At 42.0% G+C, this 20324-nt stretch overlaps 1 protein-coding gene across 1 annotated transcript in view; it reads left to right on the top strand.

The window, feature by feature from the left end:
• MFSD6 (major facilitator superfamily domain containing 6) overlaps positions 1-10286 on the top strand; it is a 93760-nt gene extending 83474 nt beyond the window's left edge. Inside the window, exons 4-7 of the mRNA XM_052657857.1 lie at positions 4561-4722; positions 5545-5643; positions 7015-7295; positions 9196-10286. Coding sequence (XP_052513817.1) covers positions 4561-4722; positions 5545-5643; positions 7015-7295; positions 9196-9399 — 746 coding nt within the window. The 3' untranslated portion in view covers positions 9400-10286. The remainder of the gene's footprint in view (positions 1-4560; positions 4723-5544; positions 5644-7014; positions 7296-9195) is intronic.
• The last annotated feature ends 10038 nt before the right edge of the window (positions 10287-20324 follow it).

Below are 20324 nucleotides of genomic sequence, written 5' to 3'. Positions count from 1 at the left end.
CCACTTGATGCAAAGAGCTGACTCACTGGAAAACACCCTGATGCTGTGAAGGACTGAAGGCAAAAGGAGAAGGGGGCAGCAAAGGATGAAATGGTGAGACAGCACTATCGACTCAATGGACCTGAATTTGAGCCAACTCTGGGAGATAGTGAGGGACAGAGGAGCTTGGTGTGCTGCAGTCCATGGGGTGTCACAGAGGCCTACACAGCTTAGCAACTGAATAGCAATGTATTTGATTACATGCTCAACACTGTGAATTTTACCTTAGGTGCTGGATATTTTTGCTTTCCTACAAATATTCTTGAGCTTTGTTCTGGAACATAACTAAACTTAGAAATAGTATGACCCTCTTGAGTCTTGCTTTTAAACATTACTTAGATGGGACCAGAACGTCGTTTAAACTAGGGCTAACTCTTTCATAGCACTAATACATGACCTTTTGTTTGTTTTTATCCTCAGTGTTTAAAAACTTATTTTGTGTTAGAGTGTAGCTGATTAACAACATTGTGAGAGTTTCAGGTGGACAGCAAAGGTACTCAGCCACATGCAAACATGTACCCATTCTCCCCAAACTCCCCTCCCATCCTCGCTGCCATGTAACAGTAAGCAGAGCTTGCTGTGGTATACAGAAGGTCCCTGCTGGTTGTCCTAAAACAAGACCCTTTTGAACCTAGCAATCCCAGGAGTCATGAGTTTTTCCAGTTTGGCTGGTAGAAACAGGTACTATTCCCAGCCCTGGATGGGTTCTGAGGAGTGTTTTTTGTATTGACTTGGGCAGTTCTTTACCTGGCTTTGGATGGTTCCTGACACACGCACTTGTTAATCAGTGCTCTGCTGCACACTTGAGGGAAGCCACCTGCGGGCCTCTGGAGTTCCTGTGGAGCTCTGTCCTCTCTGGCTGTCTGACCTGGGGTCCCAGCTGCCCCGTCTGCCCCATCTCCTCAGTTTGCTGGTGCCCAGCTGTCGGACTCTGACCCAGTGGGCTGGGCCCCGCACTGCTTCCCGTCTCTCAGAGATCACTGTCCTTATTGCTGACATCCAGTGTCTTGGGAACTATTGTTTCATATATTTTGTCCAGTTTTTGGTTGTTTCAAGAAGGAAGTAAATCCAGTACCTGTTATTCCAGTTTGGCCAGAAGCAGATTGTCAGATTAAATCTTAAATGCATATTAATTTTTCAATTTAATGTTTTCAATTTTCCAAAACATGGGTTAAAACTTTCTGATGATATTATCTCCAAGTGAGATTATTTTTCAGAAGCAAGTCCACATCTTAATGTAAGCAGTACCAGATGATTTCTTAATCCTTTGCAGCTGTTTATAAAACCTGTTGTGACAATATCTTCCTGTTACATGTAAAGCTGTGTTCTAATAAAGATTTAAATTCATACAATGTGTAGTTCCTGTACATTAATGATCAATTTTTTTCCAACCTGTTATCTTTATCCTCCTCTTCCTGCCAACCAATAGTGAAAATATAATGAAACTGGTAATGAGGCATTGTAAATAGTCCCTGCAGTCTTTTGGAAAACAAACTGAAACTATATATTAAAAGGCAAAAGCGAAAAAATGATTATATCCTTCAAGTCATTAACCCCACTTATAGAATTATAGCTAATGTAAATAAGATACATAAAAGCTCTCTCTCTGAAAATGTTAATCATAGTGCTAATATAATGGAAAAACTGGAAATAATTTTTAAAAATTGTATTGATTTACAATACTGCATTATTTTCAGATGTACAGCAAAGTGATTTTTTTTTAGATATTTCATTACAAGTTATTACAAGATACTGAATTTCCTGTTATACCATAAATCCTTATTGCTTATCTTTTATATAGTAGTTTTATCTGTTAATTCCATATTCCTAATTTGTACCCCCCCTCCCTCCCTCTCCCCTTTCATAACTATATGTTTGTTTTCTATGTCTGTGAGCCTGTTTCTGGTTTGCGTAGATTCATTTGTATTATTTTTTACATCCCACATATAAGTGATATCGTATAGCAGCTGTATCTGACTTACTTCATTATACTATTTCTAGGTCCATGCTGTTGCTGTAAATAGAAATCCTTCATTTGGGGGCTGGGTTATATCCCATTGTGTGTCTATGCGCCACATCTTTTGAGGCAGTCATGCACTGACGGGCATTTGGTTGCTGCTCTGTCTTGCTATTGTAAATGGTGCTGCTGTGAACATTAGGGTACACATATCTTTTCAAATTAGAATTTGTGTATTTTCCAGATAATTGTCCAGGAGTTGGATTACTGGGTCATATGCTAGCTCTGTTTCAGTATTTTAAGGAGCCTCCGAACCTCTTCTGCCATAGTGGCTGCACAAGCTTACATTCCCACCGAAGAGCAGGAGAGCTCTCTTTTCTCCACACCCTCTCCAGCATTTTCAGACTTTTTAAATGATGATCATTTTGAATAGTGTGAGGTGATACCTTACTGTGGTTTTGACTTGCATTTCTCTAAGAATGAGCAATGATGAGCATCTTTTCACGTGCATGTTGGTCATCTGGCTGTCTTCTTTGGAAAAATGTCTAAGACTTCTGCCCATTCTTTGGCTGTGTTGTTTTTACAATATTGAGTTTTATGAGCTGTTTGGAGAGTTTGGATATTAACTCCTTGTTGGCCGCATCACTTCCAAGTATTTTCTTCCATTCCTTAGGATGTCTTTTTATTTTGTTGATGGTTTCATTTCTGTGCAAAATCTTTTTAAGTTATATCAAGTCCCATTTGTTTATTATTGCTTTTCTTTCTTTTTTGCTTTGGGAGACTGATCTAAGAAAATTTTGCTACAATTTATGTCAGAGAATGTTTTTACCTATGTTCTCCTCTAGGAATTTTATAGTGCCATGTCTTACATTTAGGTCTTCAAACCATTTTGTTTTGTATACGGTGTGTGGGAGTGCCCTAATCTCATTGACTTACATGTAGCTGTCCATGTTCCCCAACACCACATGTTGAAGACACTGCCTTTCCTCCAGTGTATATTCTGGTCTCCTTTGTTGTAGACTAATCGACTATATATGCATGGGTTTATTTCTGGGGTCTATTCTGTTCCATTGATCTATGTATCTATTCTTAATGTCAAAACAGGTACCCCAAAAAAGGTTTTAATATCCAAAATATATTTAAAAACGACTACAACAGCAAAGAAACCCAAACAACCCAATTTGAAAATGAGCAAAGACTTGCACAAATTTTCTCCAAGAAGATTTATAGATGGCTAATAAATGAAAAACATTCAGTATCAGTAGCTATTCAGTTCAGTTCAGTCGCTCAGTCATGTCTGACTCTTTGCAACCCACGAATTACAGCACGCCAGGCCTCCCTGTCCATCACCAACTCCCGGAGTTCACTCAGACTCATGTCCATCAAGTCGGTGATGCCATCCAGCCATCTCATCCTCTGTCATCCCCTTCTCCTCCTGCCCCCAATCCCTCCCAGCATCAGGGTCTTTTCCAATGAGTCAACTATTAGGGAATGCAAATCAAAACCACAGTGCGATACCACTTCACACCCATTGTGCTACGTCGCTTCAGTTGTGTCTGACAGTCTGCAGCCATGCGGACTACAGCTTGCCAGGCTCCTCTGTCCCTGGGGAATCCCCGGGCAAGAATACTGAAGTGGGTTTCCGTGCCCTCCTCCAGGGGTTCTTCCCGACCCAGGGATGGAACCCGCATCTCTTCATGTCTCCTGCATTGGTAGGGGTGTTCTTTACCACTAGCGCCACCTGGGAAGCCCTGATACCCATTAGTATTGCTGTTATAAAAACATAGAAAATAACATCTGGTATGATATGGAAAAACTGAAATCCTTGAGCATTTCTAGTGGGAATGTAAAATGGTGCAGCTACTGTGGAAAACAGACCCTCAAAGTGTTAAATGTATTATTACCATGTAACCTAGTAATTCCACTTTAAGGCATATACCCCGAAGAACTGACACAGGGACTCAGACACTTGCACATCAGTGTTCACAGAAGCAGCATTCGCAACAGCCAGAAGGTGGAAACCCAAATATCCATCAAGAGATGAATGGATAAACAGAGTGTTACAAGGCTACATATCCATGAGCCGTAAAAAGGAAGGAAATTCTGGCATATGTAACATGGACGAACTCTGAAGACTGTATGCTAAGTGAAAGAAGCTAGACACCAAAGAACCAACCCCGTATGAGCCCACCTGTATGAGGTACCCAAGCAGTCACACTCACAGAGAGAGAGAGTACATGGTGGTTCTCAAGGCCTGGAGATGGTATTGTTTAACGGGTGCAGAATTTCAGTTTGGGCTGAAAATAAATTCTGGAGATGGATGGTGGTGATGGGTGCACAAAACTGGAACTGTACTTAAAACCAGCGAACCATACACTTAAAAATGGTTAAATGACAAATTTTGTTACGTGTATTTTACCACAAAAAAGTATACATCTTCGTTAGATGTGTATATATCTATGTATGTGTACACATGTATGTTCCTCATTAGTAACTCACATTCCAAAATAGAGTAGCCTGAGGAGTGCTGACCAGCCGTCCCGCCTGCTCCCCTCTCTCCCCAGGAGTGACACACGCGGCCATCTGGGCGGCCTGCATCTCTTATCTCAGCGCCGCGGTTCCCCCTGAGCTGAGGACGTCTGCCCAGGGCATCCTGCAAGGCCTTCATCTGGGTTTGGGGAGAGGCTGTGGTGCCATGATCGGAGGCGTGTTAGTCAACTTTTTTGGTAAGAATGGCTTGCTTTCTTTCCCTTTCTTCTTTGATGAAACCTTACAGGTTTTCAGCAACCTCCATAAACACTCAGATTACTACTGAAGATTGCCAGACTCTCGTTTTCACATTCTTTTTCTAGCTTTCACAGTAGTCAGAACTGCAGTGCAGTGTGCTTCGGTAGTTAAGATGATTAGAGCAGACGGACAGTTAACCGCGTGCCACACAGATACCTCAGAGGAGCCAAACAAAGGAATAATCCCGCGTGCTTTCAGTTTGAAGTGCCCTAAACCTGTTGATGAAAATGCTGGAGAAGAGATAATTCATCACTGTTTTTCCATCTGGCTTTGGTGACGTCCCTGCATCTGTGATAACAGTCTGTTTGCTCCATCAGTTCCCCGTTACCAGAAATACAGGGGGCCGAGGTGGAGGTGGGATTATTCTGCTCCAGGATCTTCACTACTCAGTGGGCTCACAGATGTCTGAATTTATAGCACCTATTGAGCTTGGCTGTTTTAACTACAGATTAATAGGACTGTTTAATAGGTAGATGGCCCTTATGAAGAAGAGAGCCCACTGCATTTTAAAAAGGCACTCAGAGACAGTCTTTTATTTTATAAATGCAGTTTGAAAATCTGATCAATGACAGATATCCAATATCAGCTCTTGGGTCTCTTGACAACTACCCAGACCTGTGTTTCTCCTTCGGTATGAAGCTAATGGCCACTTGCCGTTCTCTGCCCTGCTGCCTTTCTCAGCTTTGGAACATGGACAGGCCTGGGTGAAGGCTACCCGCCTTTCCAGGAGCTACTCTCTGGAGCGTCACTTGTTTTCACAGGGGCTGCTGCAACCTTCCGAGGAATCGGCATGGCCTGCCTGGTGATCCTCCTACTCTTTGCCCTGATCCAGTGGCTAGCGGTACCAGATGAGGAAGAAGGTAAACATGCGCATTGACCCTTAATGGTTCTAAAGGTTGAAGCCAAGGGGAGTTCTGCACATACCCCTGAGAAACCCAGAGGTGCTAACAGTGTGCCACAGACCCGCATGGCTCTGAGCTCATGTGCACCATGGCTGGAGAGATGCCACTTGCTGTGTTGAAAAGAATACTGGTTTTTTAAATAGCTTGCGGTTTTCTTCCTTTTGTTAAGATTCTGGGGAAGTATTGGTTTTAAATTTCTCTGGTATTCTAAAGAGATTTAAATTTTAAATACATAAAGGACTATACAGTAATTTTACTATTAGGGACAGGAAGTGACATTCATCTCTGTGCCTTACCTTCATCTGAAAAAAAAAGCCTAAGCGTTAATTTGAAGTTTTCCCTTAATCAGGCATGAGAGTGAAAGTCGTAGCTGCTCAGTCGTGTCCGAGTCTTTGCGACCCCATGGTCTGTGGCCCACCAGGCTCCTCGGTCCATGGGATTCTCCAGGCAAGAATACTGGAGGGGGTTGCCATTCCCTTCTCCAGGGGATCTTCCCAACCCAGGGACTGAACCCAGGTCTCCTGCATTGCAGGCAGATTAGGTATGGACTTCATTAAAATTATTATACAGCAAGAAGGTTATATCCAATATAATAAGTGGATGAAAACAAGTTTTCAACTTATTTGGGCAATCAACTTTTTAATTTTCTTTTTTTGAATGAAGAAGGCCAACCATTAAAACAAATATTCTTTCTCAGCTCTTGAGTCCTGGAACAGGCTCATCTTCTACGGTGTCTTGTCCTTTGAGGAGCATTTGCCTCAAGTACTCAAAGTGCTTCTATTAAGAGAAACACTAACTTGTTACAGAAACCCCAACGACAGATTTTAATTCCAACAAGTTACTCAGAAAGAAAGACCAATACTGACTTTTCTCACTCTTGTTCTTCCATAATCCTAACCAGATCATCTCTCTTACATAGCTTGGTCCATGCCTTCAGTAAAAGTCTAATAAAAGCATCTGTCATGTGAGTTTCCTGTTTCGATGCTTCTCTTTACAATTTCAGTACTGTAAGTGGTTATACCGAAGCTATAACCTATGCCCCACAAATACGACATACTGATACACGAACAATACATTTCATAAATAGGTTCGTGTCTGTTAGGCTCTGGAAGGAGACCTGGAAGGCAGACATCACATTCATTTGCTCAGTAATCGCCACCAGGTGGGAAAGCCACCCTCGCTACACTGCCACCTGCTGCCGTTCCCAAGCACACTGGCATGGGCTGATCGAGGTTGTCTGTCTATTTTTCACTATTTATATATACTTACATGCATCTGTTTAAATACACTGAAAACTGACAAATGATTTAAACACGATTTTCTCTCCAGACAAGACGATGTTGGCAGAAAGGATTCCCGTTCCCTCTAGCCCTGTTCCCATAGCAACCATCGACCTGGTCCAGCAACAGACAGAAGATGTTATGCCACGCACTGAGCCCAGACTTCCACCCAAGAAAACCAAGCACCAGGAAGAACAGGAGGATGTGAACAAGCCAGCCTGGGGGGTCAGTTCCTCTCCCTGGGTGACCTTTGCCTACGCACTCTACCAGGTTAAAGAGATGATGCAGCTCACAAGGGACAACCGTGCTTCTGAGATACAGCCTCTGCAGGTAAAGGTCCTCTGCTGCGCCCCCTTACGCAGGCCTGGTTGTTTCAGATATTCGCTCAGCGAAACTTCTGGGAGGTCTGACGGGGAAATAAACATGCAGACAGGTAATTTCAGTACTTTTGTGACAACTGTGTTACAGAGGTGTATACAAGGTTTCATAGAGGGAAAATTCTGCCTTACACAGTTCAGAAAGGCCTCACAGAGAAGACAGTACTTCTTGAAAGAAATTCATTCTGATTTTCTATATTTCTTTAAAATGTCTGTGTTGATGGACACTAGTTACTGTGTGGATATATGGTTCTTGCCTTGGTGGATTATATATATTAATCTCTAATTTAAAACTTCTAGTGGGGACTTTCTATATAGTAGTATGTCAGTAAATATCTGATGAATTAGTTAGTACTCTGAGCCACTGTAGGGGTCTTATAGGATACCCAACTGAGTGGAGTGTGGATTTGCTGGTGGGCTCACCTGAAAGATAAAAAGTGTGGTTTTTCTTACCCTTAGAGTTGTGGTCTCTCCTGAGTAGAGTCGAATCTCATGGATAAAACATTGTAGGTAATTGTCACTGAAGCTATATTAATATTTTTGGGAAAATGATTAAGTGTGACTTCTATGAACAGTTTAGCCAAAGTAATGCGTTTAACGTCCCTGTGTTTTTTTAATCAAATCATTCTCTTTCATGGGATGAATCATCAGTTTTTTATCTAGAGCAGTTTCAGAGGACATAGGAGGAAAAAAAATAAAGGAGAAAGACTTACAAAGTAATTTGATAATTTGTTTAATTTGAAATACATTAATTAATTTATCATAATTTTGTAAACTAACATAATATTTCTATAGCTTAAACCAAATCTGATTCTTTGCTGGTAACGTCTAGTTCATGTATGATCTTATTGGTCTATCAAGAATAAACTCATGCAAATCCTCTGCTCACAAGTCAAGAGGGACAAGAGGGTGGGAAGAGCATATGAAGGAGGTGAAGCAGGAGGAAAAATGAGGTCTTCTGCCCAAATGGCAGTGTTTTCATACTTGGGACACTTATCCTCATTTTCACAGAAGCCTATGAGGCTTAAGCATCATTAAACATTTTTTTCTGGTATGTTAAGATTAATTAAAACTAGCTGGTATAACTTATTCTTATAAAGAAGTCATCATACAATTTTTTCTTTCACATTTTAGAATCAATTACAGAAACAAAACTTTTTGAAGTGATGGGTATTAGTTCAGAGAGCAATCCATTAAAGAAAAACAAAAACATATTTTCTGATGTTCAGAAACCAGGAATGTGGTATTTTACAGACATGGTATGGGTGATGTTCTGGAGTGACAGGTACTCCCTCAAACCAGCTGGTCACATAGGGGCTCGTTTACTGTTTTTTTACATGGATGTTCTGTCTTACTTGTTTAGTTAAATACACATCAGGATTCTTCATTTCAGGACCTTTCTTTTCCTGGTCCCTTCTCCAAGGCCGAGAATGCCTTCCTCACTCCCTGTTAGACAAGGTGCCTTCCAGCCTTGAAGGCTCTGGCCTTAGCAAACAGCATGAGTTTCCATTCCATGCTGCTCACCCAGCGACTTGCCACAGTGGCCAGTGGGAGCGCAGGAAACATCTGCTGATGCGGACTGTTTTCCTAGGAGTAGCAGGCATTGTGGTAGTAATGTATCCTTTATCCACAAGGTACATCTGCTTACAGTGTTTATGTTTTTCATGCGGCTTTGGCAGTTGCACATAGGAAAGGAGATGAAAGGTAAGCCGTTCCACCCTTATTCCTCTATCACTTGCTTCCTGAAGCGGTTGCTTCAGGATTTTCTCCCCATGCTGCCTCTATCTCACTTGAAAGCATATAGAAAGTTTGCTAGCACTGACCATGGGGCACATCCTATCTTTACCTTCCAGGGGACCAGTGAGAGTCAGAAACATTCTGCAGCTGGTGGAGCCCAGCCTGGACCATGTGAGGCTCCTCCTGACCCACCTAGAAGCCAGCCATCCCCTCCAGCAGCCGCATCTCAGACGCAGAGCAGCCCTGCTCACCCCAGTGTGGACCCGCGCACAGAGGACAGTGAGGACCACCAGGCTCCGCCTGCCGCTGGGGGACACTGAGGCGTCCCGCTCACCTCACACCCTGCATGGAGCTGGGCTCCTCTGCCAGGACAGAGGGAGAGGCGCCTGAACCCAGGACACGCCTCACTTGAGGGGCACAGCACCACACACGCTTCTAACACCTGAACTCATCGCCAAGGAGACACCCACACACAAAGGAGCTACAGTACATATTGGCAGGGACAGGCCACCTCCCACAGCCCCACCGGAGTCACAGGAGGAGAATGGAGTTCAGTGAGGGCTTTCGGTTCTTGGGTTTGTAGGTTAAGGACCACAGGATTTCTCTGCCAGGGCAGTAAGAGTTGGAACCAGCAGTTACACTGAATGGGTGGAGGGGAAGAAAGTGTTTCAAGGTGAATGCTGATATAAGTTCCCTCTTCTGATTATTTATTCTAATTATTTGGTTCTTAATGCAAACGGAGAGGAAACAGAATACATCTATAATTTTGTTTCTTTTAAAAAGAACCATTTAAAAATTATAAGACTTATTTTAAAAGTAACCAGATAAAAGTTGGTAGCATCTATGTTTTTGTTTAATAAGAAAGAAAAACAAAGGAAAAAGTTTCGTCAGAAACTGGGGATATCTCTAGGAAATATATTTTTATATGTGTATGGTATATAATGAAAATAGTCAATTCTTGGAGCAGCAAAAGCTGTTACTGACCACTGCAAGCTAAGCTGAGCTTTAAAATGCCTTCTGTTTTAAATGGCCTTTAAGACCAGAGGAAGGAATATTTGAAATAAACCAACCAACTCAGTATGCTGTGGCTTGATAGACAAAGGTTTACTAAATATATTGATACTGTAAATAGCCTCTATCACTATTTACAGCTTTCTAGTGATTTGGGCTCTAATTAGCTGATGGAATAAAACAAACGCAAAATCAATGAATTCCTAAGGGTTTCTTTTAATTAAGCAGTACTACTTACAAATAACCGTATGAGATTTAAGTGCCTGGGGGAGGGATACAATTTTTTAAAATTACATAATGGCTCAGTTTTTGTTTTGTTTTTTGGTGAGGGGAAAAAAAAAGGTGGTGAACAGGAAGCCAGGAGTGGGAAAGACAGAAATAAGTACACTTTTCCAATGACTTAAGACACAAATATCAGTCTATTCTTTCCCGTGAAGACACAGTCAGACACTGGACAGTTCAGGTATGAACACACTACTGTAAATACTACAGCTGCAGTCAGGACAGTGGCCAGGTGACTCCTGCATCAAGCTTGCTGCTCAAAGTGAACGCTGAGGTTACAGGAAGCCTTGGGGGAGGGCTGTGGGCAAGGGAACGCTGCTTTAGCTGAAGGAAGGGCGGTTATACAGTGTGTACAATACTGTGGATGAGCACAGAGGAGAGGAGAGAAAAGAACAGAGTTAAAAATGAAAAACTCACCTTACTCTCTGACCCTGATTAGGCAGGACCAACTGTAAAGTAAGGGCTTCCCCACGACACCACACTTCTGCCCACAACAGCATCTGGGAGAAGGAACTCGACACTTGGATATCTAGCTTCACCACAGAACACAGCCTAAAAATAAAATGGGAAGGAACAGAAATAAGCAAACAGTTATTTTTGCACTTGACTGAAATGTACTGTACTGTAAATTATCATAACTCATTTTAAGTGACCTTTAAAAATCAGATGTATTTATTATGCTTATGTAATTATAGAAATAGATGGGTGACAGGCTGAACCTCACCTATGAATATACAGTATGTGGATTTGTGAAACTGACTGTAGGAAGTCAAAAAACTTCTGTGTCTTGTGTTTACAGTTCTGATTTATTCCTCTGAAAAGCCTGCTGTTTTGGAAATGCACAGTTGACATGTTCAAATAAAACTAAATACCATTTTTAAATACTTCCTAAATGATACTGATGTGACCAAACAAATAAAAGTCCCTTGCTCTGTAATGAATGAGATCAAATTCTACAGGCCTTTATTATGAGACATTTACTGTGAGAGCTGACTCAACAATGCAGTAATTTCCAACCTTTCAGAACAGACACCTTCATGGGTTTGTAGACTTTGTAATTTCTGTCCTTAAAGTGCCATTAAAAATAGAGTGCAAATTAAATTTTGATTTTTATAATTTTATAATCCCTTTTGAGAACCCCTGGAAAAACCTAGGGAAGTCACAAAGCCCAGGCTGGCAATCACTGCCTTAATGACCTGTTTCATATTTTTCCCTTAATTGCAGAAAAAGTAAATTACACAAAGCACTGAGCTCATGTGGTATCTGAAGAGGTTAGTTACGAATCAGTAAACTATTGCTCGAAGCCTTCAGTAGAATACCAGATGACAGACACTAACACATATCCCTCCACCTACCAAAAAACCTCATGAAAAGTGTAAGGAATTCACAGGAAGAACATCACAGCCTTACTGGCTTATTCATCTTGTCATGGGCCACAGGAAGCAGAATGCTGGTGAACTGCTTCCCTCTGATGGCAGTTCCTCCGAAACTGCCAGGATGGAGGCTGCCAATGGCGCTGGGACCATTGTTTAAGCAGTATTCCTTGCAGTGGATCGGGAGTTTACGCAGTGATTCTAGGTTAGTTACTCACAGGAAGCCACACCCATTGTTACGGGGAGCCTGCTGTGTGCTGATGACCTTGTCCTTCTGCCTTACAACCACCTGCTGTGATATCACTGTCCCCACATTAAGTATCAGGATTCTGCAGCTAACTCAGCTTATGTTATGGGGCCCAGGTCACAAAGCCAGGATTCAAAACTCAAACCCACCTAATGTCCACCCAGGACTTTCCCTGACCCCAGGAGGCAGGGAGGCCCTTCCCTGCTTCTGTTGTGGTAAAATGAGCCTGAAGAAAAGCCCTGGTCATTCTGAATCTGCCCGTCATGTGCCTGGTACTCACATGGCATGGTTGTAGCTCCATTTAGGATCCCTAGATATTCCAGATACGTGCAAGTCCAGCACCTTCAAACTCCGACGGTTAGTCGTGAGTGCCACCCTGGAGGTAACCTGGAAGGTTTGGCAACCTGCAGAGAAAACTTGGAGGTCAGCAGGGATTCTGAAGACCAATGCCGTGGAGTCGGGAAGGGCCAGCAGACATGCCCACTGCTCGATGTGCCCTCTAGTGTGGCAGCCATTAGCCACAGGCGGTTCTTAAGTGGTTGCCGTGTGGCTAGTACATCTGAGGAATTCATTTCTCTTGCTATTTATACAGCCACATGCGGCTCCTGGCTATTATGCTGGACATGCAGAAACAGGAAGAAACCACCTTTGGGAGATCTCTGGGTCTTAGTTTTCTCATCTCCACTGTGAAAGGCTGGCCCCTAAAATTAACATTATTTTGTGAAGAGGCATTTCGTTACATCACCTGGTGTGGTTTTAAGGACAAGATGACAAGGTCATCAGCACACAACAAGCGCCCAGTAACAATGGGTGTGGCTTCCTGTGAGTGACTAACCTAGAATCACTGCCTAACTCCACATCAACTCTTAGGCTGTGACAGAGCTGAATGTAGGGAAGCAAAAGATGGTTTTCTCTTCAGAAATTCTTCTGTTCCTGGGTGCAAGAAACAGAGAAAGCTACTTCTGAAGCCCCAGAGCACTCCTGTGAACCCCTGGCTCAAGAATCCCAAATCACCAGGCAGACGGGAAAGAGGCTGGTGTCTGGACAGAAAGAGAATAAAGGGGGAAGGGGAAGTGGGCTCTCAAATCACAAAGCGACTTACCTTATGCAAGGACAAACTGTGGTTTAAAATAAGACAGTAGCCGGAAACTTGGTGATGTCCAGAGGGGGAAGATATGAGCCAGTCCAGGTGAGTACCTTGCTCTCTCTCAGCACCCACCTCCTTCAGGTGGTGAATGCAGGACCACTTACCCCACTGCGGCTCCAGGGAGGTCCCCACTTTCGGACGGCAACCCAAGGACCTTAACAGTGCTGGCCGTGGAGCCACTGTGCGGATGTGTGTCTCACTGCTGCCAGTGGGGACTCACACCTGTAAGTAGCCCATGTGGCATCAGGGACCTCCTCTGTAAGATTACGGTCATCGCAGCGTCCGCCTTACGTTTGATGTGTAAATGACATGCCCTACACAGAGTACACATTCCCTAAATACTGCCAGCATTTTTGTGTGGCAAACAGACACAAATGCTGTCTCATTTCTCCAATCAAGTTCTAGCTCTCTGAGTATGTTGTGACATTTAAATCCACTGTATGCTCCCAAACTATAGTACTGTGTTACATGCTTACATATACCCAGTAAGCTAATAAGGCATTCAGTTCCAACATGCACTGTAAACATTAAGTGGTTAGAGATATTAGTTAAGGGATAAAATTAATCAAAACATAAGTTGAAGAGGATGGGGGGATAAATGACAAGTAACGTTATATGCCAACAAACTGGACAACCTAGAAGAAACAAATTTCTAGAAACATACAGCCTATCAAGACTGAGTCAAAAAGAAGCAATCTGAACAGATCGATCACTAGAAAAGAATCTGAAATAATAAAAACTCCCTACAAACAGAAGTCCAGGACCAGATGGCTTCACTGGGGAATTCTACCAAACATATAAAGAGGAATTTATACCTATCCTTCTCAAAAAAGAATTCAAAAAAATCAAAGACAAAGGAACACTCCCAAATTCATTCTGTAAGGCCACCATTACCCTGATACCAAAACCAGACAAAGACAACACAAAAAAAACTACAGGCCAATATCACTGATGAACATAGATGCAAAAATCTTCAACAAAATTTTAGCAAACAGAATTCAGCAACACATCGAAAAGCTAATACACCATGGTCAGTTGGGATTATTCCAGCAATGCAAGGATTCTTCAATATACACAAATCAATCAATGTGATACACCATGTTAACAAATGGAAAGATAAAAACATATGATAATCTCAATAGATGCAGAAAAAGCCTTTGACAAAATTCAGCACCCATTTATGATTAAAACTCTTCAAAAAATGGGCATAGAAGGAACCTACCTCAACACAGTGAAGGTCATGTATGATGAGCCTCCAGCAAACATTATTTTCAGTGGTGAGAAACTGAAAGCATTCCCCCTAAGATCAGGAACAAGACAAGGGTGTCCACTTTCACCACTATTGTATTATTCAACATAGTTCTGGAAGTCCTAGCCACAGCAATCGGAGAAGAGAAAGAAATAAAAGGAATCCAGATCAGAAAAGAAGTAAAGCTCTCACTGTTTGCAGATGACACGATACTGTACATAGAAAACCCAAAGATAGTATCAGAAAATTACTAGAGTTAATCAGTGAATTAGGCAAAGTTGCAGGATACAAAATCAATGCACAGAAATCACTTGCATTCTACATACTCACAACGAAAAATCGGAAAGAGCAATTAAGGAATCAATCCCATTCACCACTGCAACGAAAACAAATATCTAGGAATAAACTTACCTAAGGAGACAAAAGAACTGTACACAGAAAATTATAAGACACTGATGAAAGAAATCATAGACAACATAAACAGATGGAGAGAGATTCCATGTTCCTGGGTAGGAAGAATCAATATTGTGAAAATGACTATACTACCAAATGCAATCTACAGATTCAATGTGACCCCTATCAAATTACCAGTGACATTTTTCACAGAACTAGCACAAAAAATTTCACAATTCATATGGAAACACAAAAGACCCCAAACAGCCAAAGCAGTCTTGAGAAAGAAGAATGGAGCTGGCGGAATCAACCTTCCTGACTTCAGATTATATTACAAAGCTACAGTATGGTACTGGCATAAAAAAAGAAATACAGACCAATAGAACAAGATAGAAAACCCAGAAATAAACCCATGCACCTATGGGTACCTTATTTTTGACAAAGGAGGGAAGAATATACAATGGGGCAATGACAGCCTCTTCAATAAATGGTGCTGGGAAAACTGGACAGCTACATGTAAAAGAATGAAATGAGAACACTTCCTAACGCCAGAGAACACTTCCTAACGCCATACACAAAGATAAACTCAAAAGGGATTAAAGACCCAAATATAAGACCAGAAACTCTTAGAGGAAAACAGGCAGAATGCTCGATGACATAAATCAAAGCAAGATCCTCATTACTTCCTGCTGCTAAGTCGCTTCAGTCGTGTTCAACTCTGTGCGACCCCAGAGACGGCAGCCCACCAGGCTCCGCCGTCCCTGGGATTCTCCAGGCAAGAACACTGGAGTGGGTTGCCATTTCCTTCTGCAATGCATGAAAGTGAAAAGTGAAAGTGAAGTCGCTCAGTCGTGTCTGACTCTTTGCGACCCCATGGACTGCAGCCTACCAGGCTCCTCCGTCCATATGATTTTCCAGGCAAGAATACCAGAGTGGGGTGCCATTGCCTTCTCCCATTACTTCCTAGAGTAATGGAGATAAAAACAAAATTAAACAAGTGGGGGATGATTAAATTTCAAAGCTTTTGTACAGCAAAGGAAACTATAAGCAAGGTGAAAAGACAACCCTCAGAATGGGAGAAAATAATAGCAAATTAAACAACTGACAAAGAATTAATTTCCAAAATATACAAGCAGCTCATACAACTCAATACCAGAAAAACAAAATAAGCCAATCGAAACATGGGAAAGACTTACACAGACATTTCTTCAAAGACAACATACAGATGGCTAGCAAACACATGAAAAGATGCTCAACATCGCTCATTATTCAGTTCATTTCAGTTCAGTCACTCAGTCGTGTCCGACTCTTTGCGACCCCATGAATCGCAGCACGCCAGGCCTCCCTGTCCATCACCATCTCCCGGAGTTCACTCAGACTCACGTCCATTGAGTCAGTGATGCCATCCAGCCATCTCATCCTCGGTCGTCCCCTTCTCCTCCTGCCCCCAATCCCTCCCAGCATCCGAGTCTTTTCCAATGAGTCAACTCTTCGCATGAGGTGGCCAAAGTACTTGAGTTTCAGCTTTAGCATCAGTCCTTCCAAAGAAATCCCAGGGCTGATCTCCTTCAGAATGGACTGGTTGGATCTCCTTGCAGTCCAAGGGACTCTCAAGAGTCTTCTCCAACACCACAGTTCAAAAGCATCAATTCTTTGGCACTCAGCTTTCTTCACAGTCCAACTCTCACATGCATACATGACCAGCGGAAAAACCATAGCCTTGACTAGACGGACCTTAGTCGGCCAAGTGATGTCTCTGCTTTTGAATATACTATCTAGGTTGGTCATAACTTTTCTTCCAAGGAGTAAGCGTCTTAATTTCATGGCTGCAGTCACCATCTGCAGTGATTTTGGAGCCCAAAAAAATAAAGTCTGACTCTGTATCCACTGTTTCCCCATCTATTTCCCATGAAGTGGTGAGAGAAATGCAAATCAAAACTACAATGAGATATCACCTCACACCACTCAGAATGGCCATCACCAAAAAGGCTACAAACAATAAATGCTGGAAATGATGTGGAGGAAAGGGAACGCTCTTGCACTGTTGAATAAATAGATAGAGCCACTATGGAAGACGGTATGGAGATTCCTTAAAAAACAAGAATAAAACCACCATATGACCTAGCAATCCTACTCCTAGGCATATACCCTGAGGAAATAAAAACTGAAAAAGACACATGTATCCCACTGTTCACTGCAGCACTATTTACAATAGCTAGAACATGGAAGCAACCTAGATGTCCACTGACAGATGAATGGATAAAGAAGCTGTGGTACATATACACAATGGAATATTACTCAGCCATAAAAAGGAATGCATTTGAGTCAGTTCTGATGACATGGATGAACCTAGAACCTACTATACAGAGTGAGGTAAGTCAGGAAGAGAAAGATAAATATCGTATTCTGACGCATATATATGGAATCTAGAAAAATGGGCAGCAACGGAGAAACAGACATAGAGAACAGACTTACGGACATGGGGAGAGGGGAGGAGAGGATGAGATGTATGGAGAGGGTAACATGGAAACTTACATTACCATATGTAATAGCCAACCGGCAATGTGCTGTATGACTCAGGAAACTCAAACAGGGGCTCTGTACCAACCTAGAGGGGTGGGATGGGGCGGGAGATGGGAGGGAGGTTCAAAAGGGAGGGGATATCGCAGCCATGAAATTGAAAGACGCTTACTCCTTGGAAGAAAAGTGATGAGCAACCTAGATAGCATATTCAAATACAGAGACATTACTTTGCCCACTAAGGTCCGTCTAGTCAAGGCTATGGTTTTTCCAGTAGTCACGTATGGATGTGAGTGTTGGACTGTGAAGAAGGCTGAGCGCCGAAAAACTGATGCTTTTGAACTGTGGTGTTGGAGAAGACTCTTGAGAGTCCCTTGGACTGCAAGGAGATCCAACCAGTCCATTCTGAAGGAGATCAGCCCTGGATTCCTTTGGAAGGAATAATGCTAAAGCTGAAACTCCAGTACTTTGGCCACCTCATGCGAAGAGTTGACTCACTGGAAAAGACTTTGATGCTGGGAGGGACTGGGGGCAGAAGAGGATGACAGAGGATGAGATGGCTGGATAGCATCACTGACTCGATGGACGCGAGTCTGAGTAAACTCCGGGAGATGGTGATGGACAGGGAGGCCTGGCGTGCTGCGATTCACGGGGTCGCAAAGAGTCAGACACGACTGAGCGACTGAACTGAACTGAACTGATGGCTGATTTATGTTGAGGTTTGACAAAAAACAGCAAAATTCTGTAAAGCAACTGTCCTTCAATTAAAAAATAAGTTAAAAAAAATATTATACTAAATGAAAAATGCCAGAAACCAAAGGCTACAAACTGTATGAGGCTCTTGACTGAAGCTACAGAGCGTGCATGCATGCACTGATATGAAACGTTCAGAATACGCACGTATCGAGGCGGAAAGCAGACCTCTAGGTGCTGTGGCTCAGGGAAAGAAGACGGGGGCCAAGCAGTGAGTGGCTGCTGACGGGCACAGTGGTTTTTTTCAGAGAGACGGAAATGTTCTAAAATTGATTATGGCAATGGTTGTACAACTCTGAAGATATTAAGAATCATGAACTGTACACTCTAAATACATGAACTATATGGTATATAAATTATATCTCAATAAAAGTTATTAAAAATATGTAAAAGAAGAAATAAAAAAAATACAGAAAGCATCTGGCTCTTAGGGTCAGCTAAAAACACCTGTCTCACTGCAAGTGTCTTCAAAATTCTACATCCATTCTGTTATTTTTGCATAGGATCCTTCTTTCAGTTGGACCAAAAAAAAAAAAAAAGTGATTTAAACACTGTACGTCTCTTAACTCTGGAATAATAATCACATACAGAAAAATGTAAGATCCTTTTGTCTTTTCTTGATGCTATTCTGGGGGTCTTAACTGTTTCACATGTTTAGATATCAAATATTCCAAACCTCTTAAAATCTAAAATTTCTTAAATTTCTAGATTAAAAAAAAAAAAGTCATGAATTCAAATACTGTCCTAAATGTCAGATGGACACTCTCTTGTAATCCAGCCCTGAGTATTATTAGTTCACAAGCAATTTTTGTGACATATGTTTTAAAACCTTTGAAAAATAATATCGAATGATATGATTATTCAAACATGGCCACCTACACTGCATCTCACCCACATATGTTGGTGTCAAACAGTCCAATTTGCTAGCAACAGTGAGCTTTTACGAGGCAGCCTGTGGAAGCAGAACACAACAAAGGTTCCCTTGTGCTCCCCAGCTACACGCCCACGGTGGCATGAGGCACAGAACCCATGCCAACCACCTGAGAAGGGCAGGTCCCCTTTACTCAATGCAGATGAGAGACGGAGATGTCTTATTCTTTATGCTGCTGCTCCTTGCGGCACCCCCATAGCAAGAGAGTCCATATTTGATTCCTAAAGAGAATCAGCTCAACATCATCTTAACCCTTGGGTCGTTGTGCCACGTCCAGACCTTCCCTCAGACCTATGTTTGGGCCTCTTTTCCTCAGGGTCAAAGCTCACAATCAGTCCCTCACTTCACTCCAGAATTAACATCATGAATCAAGAAAAAGATTTGTTCTCTGTAAGGAAGAACACAAATCTGTTTCGTAGGAAATTGTTATATATAATTACACAGTTTTAAAAAATAGGCCAGTAAACTTGAGGTTAAATTTCAACATACAAAGAAATACAAAAAGTAGTTCAACAATTTCAACACACACAAAAAATTTAGAAAAGTAATTCTAACTTCTAATCTTTAATATATGTCTATACAAGTCCTGTCAAAACTTTAAAATATAACCTTAGGAAATGTTTCTCTTTATTGAAGTTATCAGTTACTTGGGTATTATTAAAAAGTAAAAAAATACGTCAGCAATATTGTTAAGACCCAAGGCTGTGGAGAGACGGCCGCTCAGCTTGCTTCTAGAAGTCTCTTCTACCTGAATCATAGGAAAGAGTAGGGCTGGAATTCTAGTCCCAGAGCTGCCTCTAAAAATCTCTGTGGTCTTGGATAAGTTATTTAACTTTTCCAAGTCTCCATTCCTCCACCATCAGCATTTTCTAAACATTCTGTCCAAGGAATATTAATGTCATAAAGAAGGGTTCTGTTTTCAAATTAAGTCAGAGACTGCTACACACCATTTCTCCTCTTCAGGAGGTTCACACAACAGGCATCAGCATTACTAAAGGCTCTGGTAAGTCCTGCAGTATGTTTGTCTAATCATGTATCCATCTTGGTTGACCTCAGGATCCCTTACCTGCTAACACGGTAGCATCCTGTGGACTACACTTTGGAAAACACTGGTCCAGGATATCCCAGGTCTCTTCCAGCCCTTACATTGATAACACACAGGAAGAGCAATGCACTATTTTGTTGCAGGTTCTGGGGTTTAAGAGACGCTTTAATGCCCTGGAGTTGACAAGGAACTTATTCATATTAATTGGACCTTTGAAGATCAACACGATTCCCTTGTTCCTAACGAGAGTCTTCATTCAAGCAAAGCGATAATGACCGTCACACGATCTCAGTG

The sequence above is a fragment of the Budorcas taxicolor genome, chromosome 2 (assembly GCF_023091745.1).
Source record: "Budorcas taxicolor isolate Tak-1 chromosome 2, Takin1.1, whole genome shotgun sequence".
NCBI lineage: Eukaryota > Metazoa > Chordata > Mammalia > Artiodactyla > Bovidae > Budorcas > Budorcas taxicolor.
Note: the sequence above shows the minus strand (reverse complement) of the source record. Positions and strands in the feature narration are given on the sequence as shown.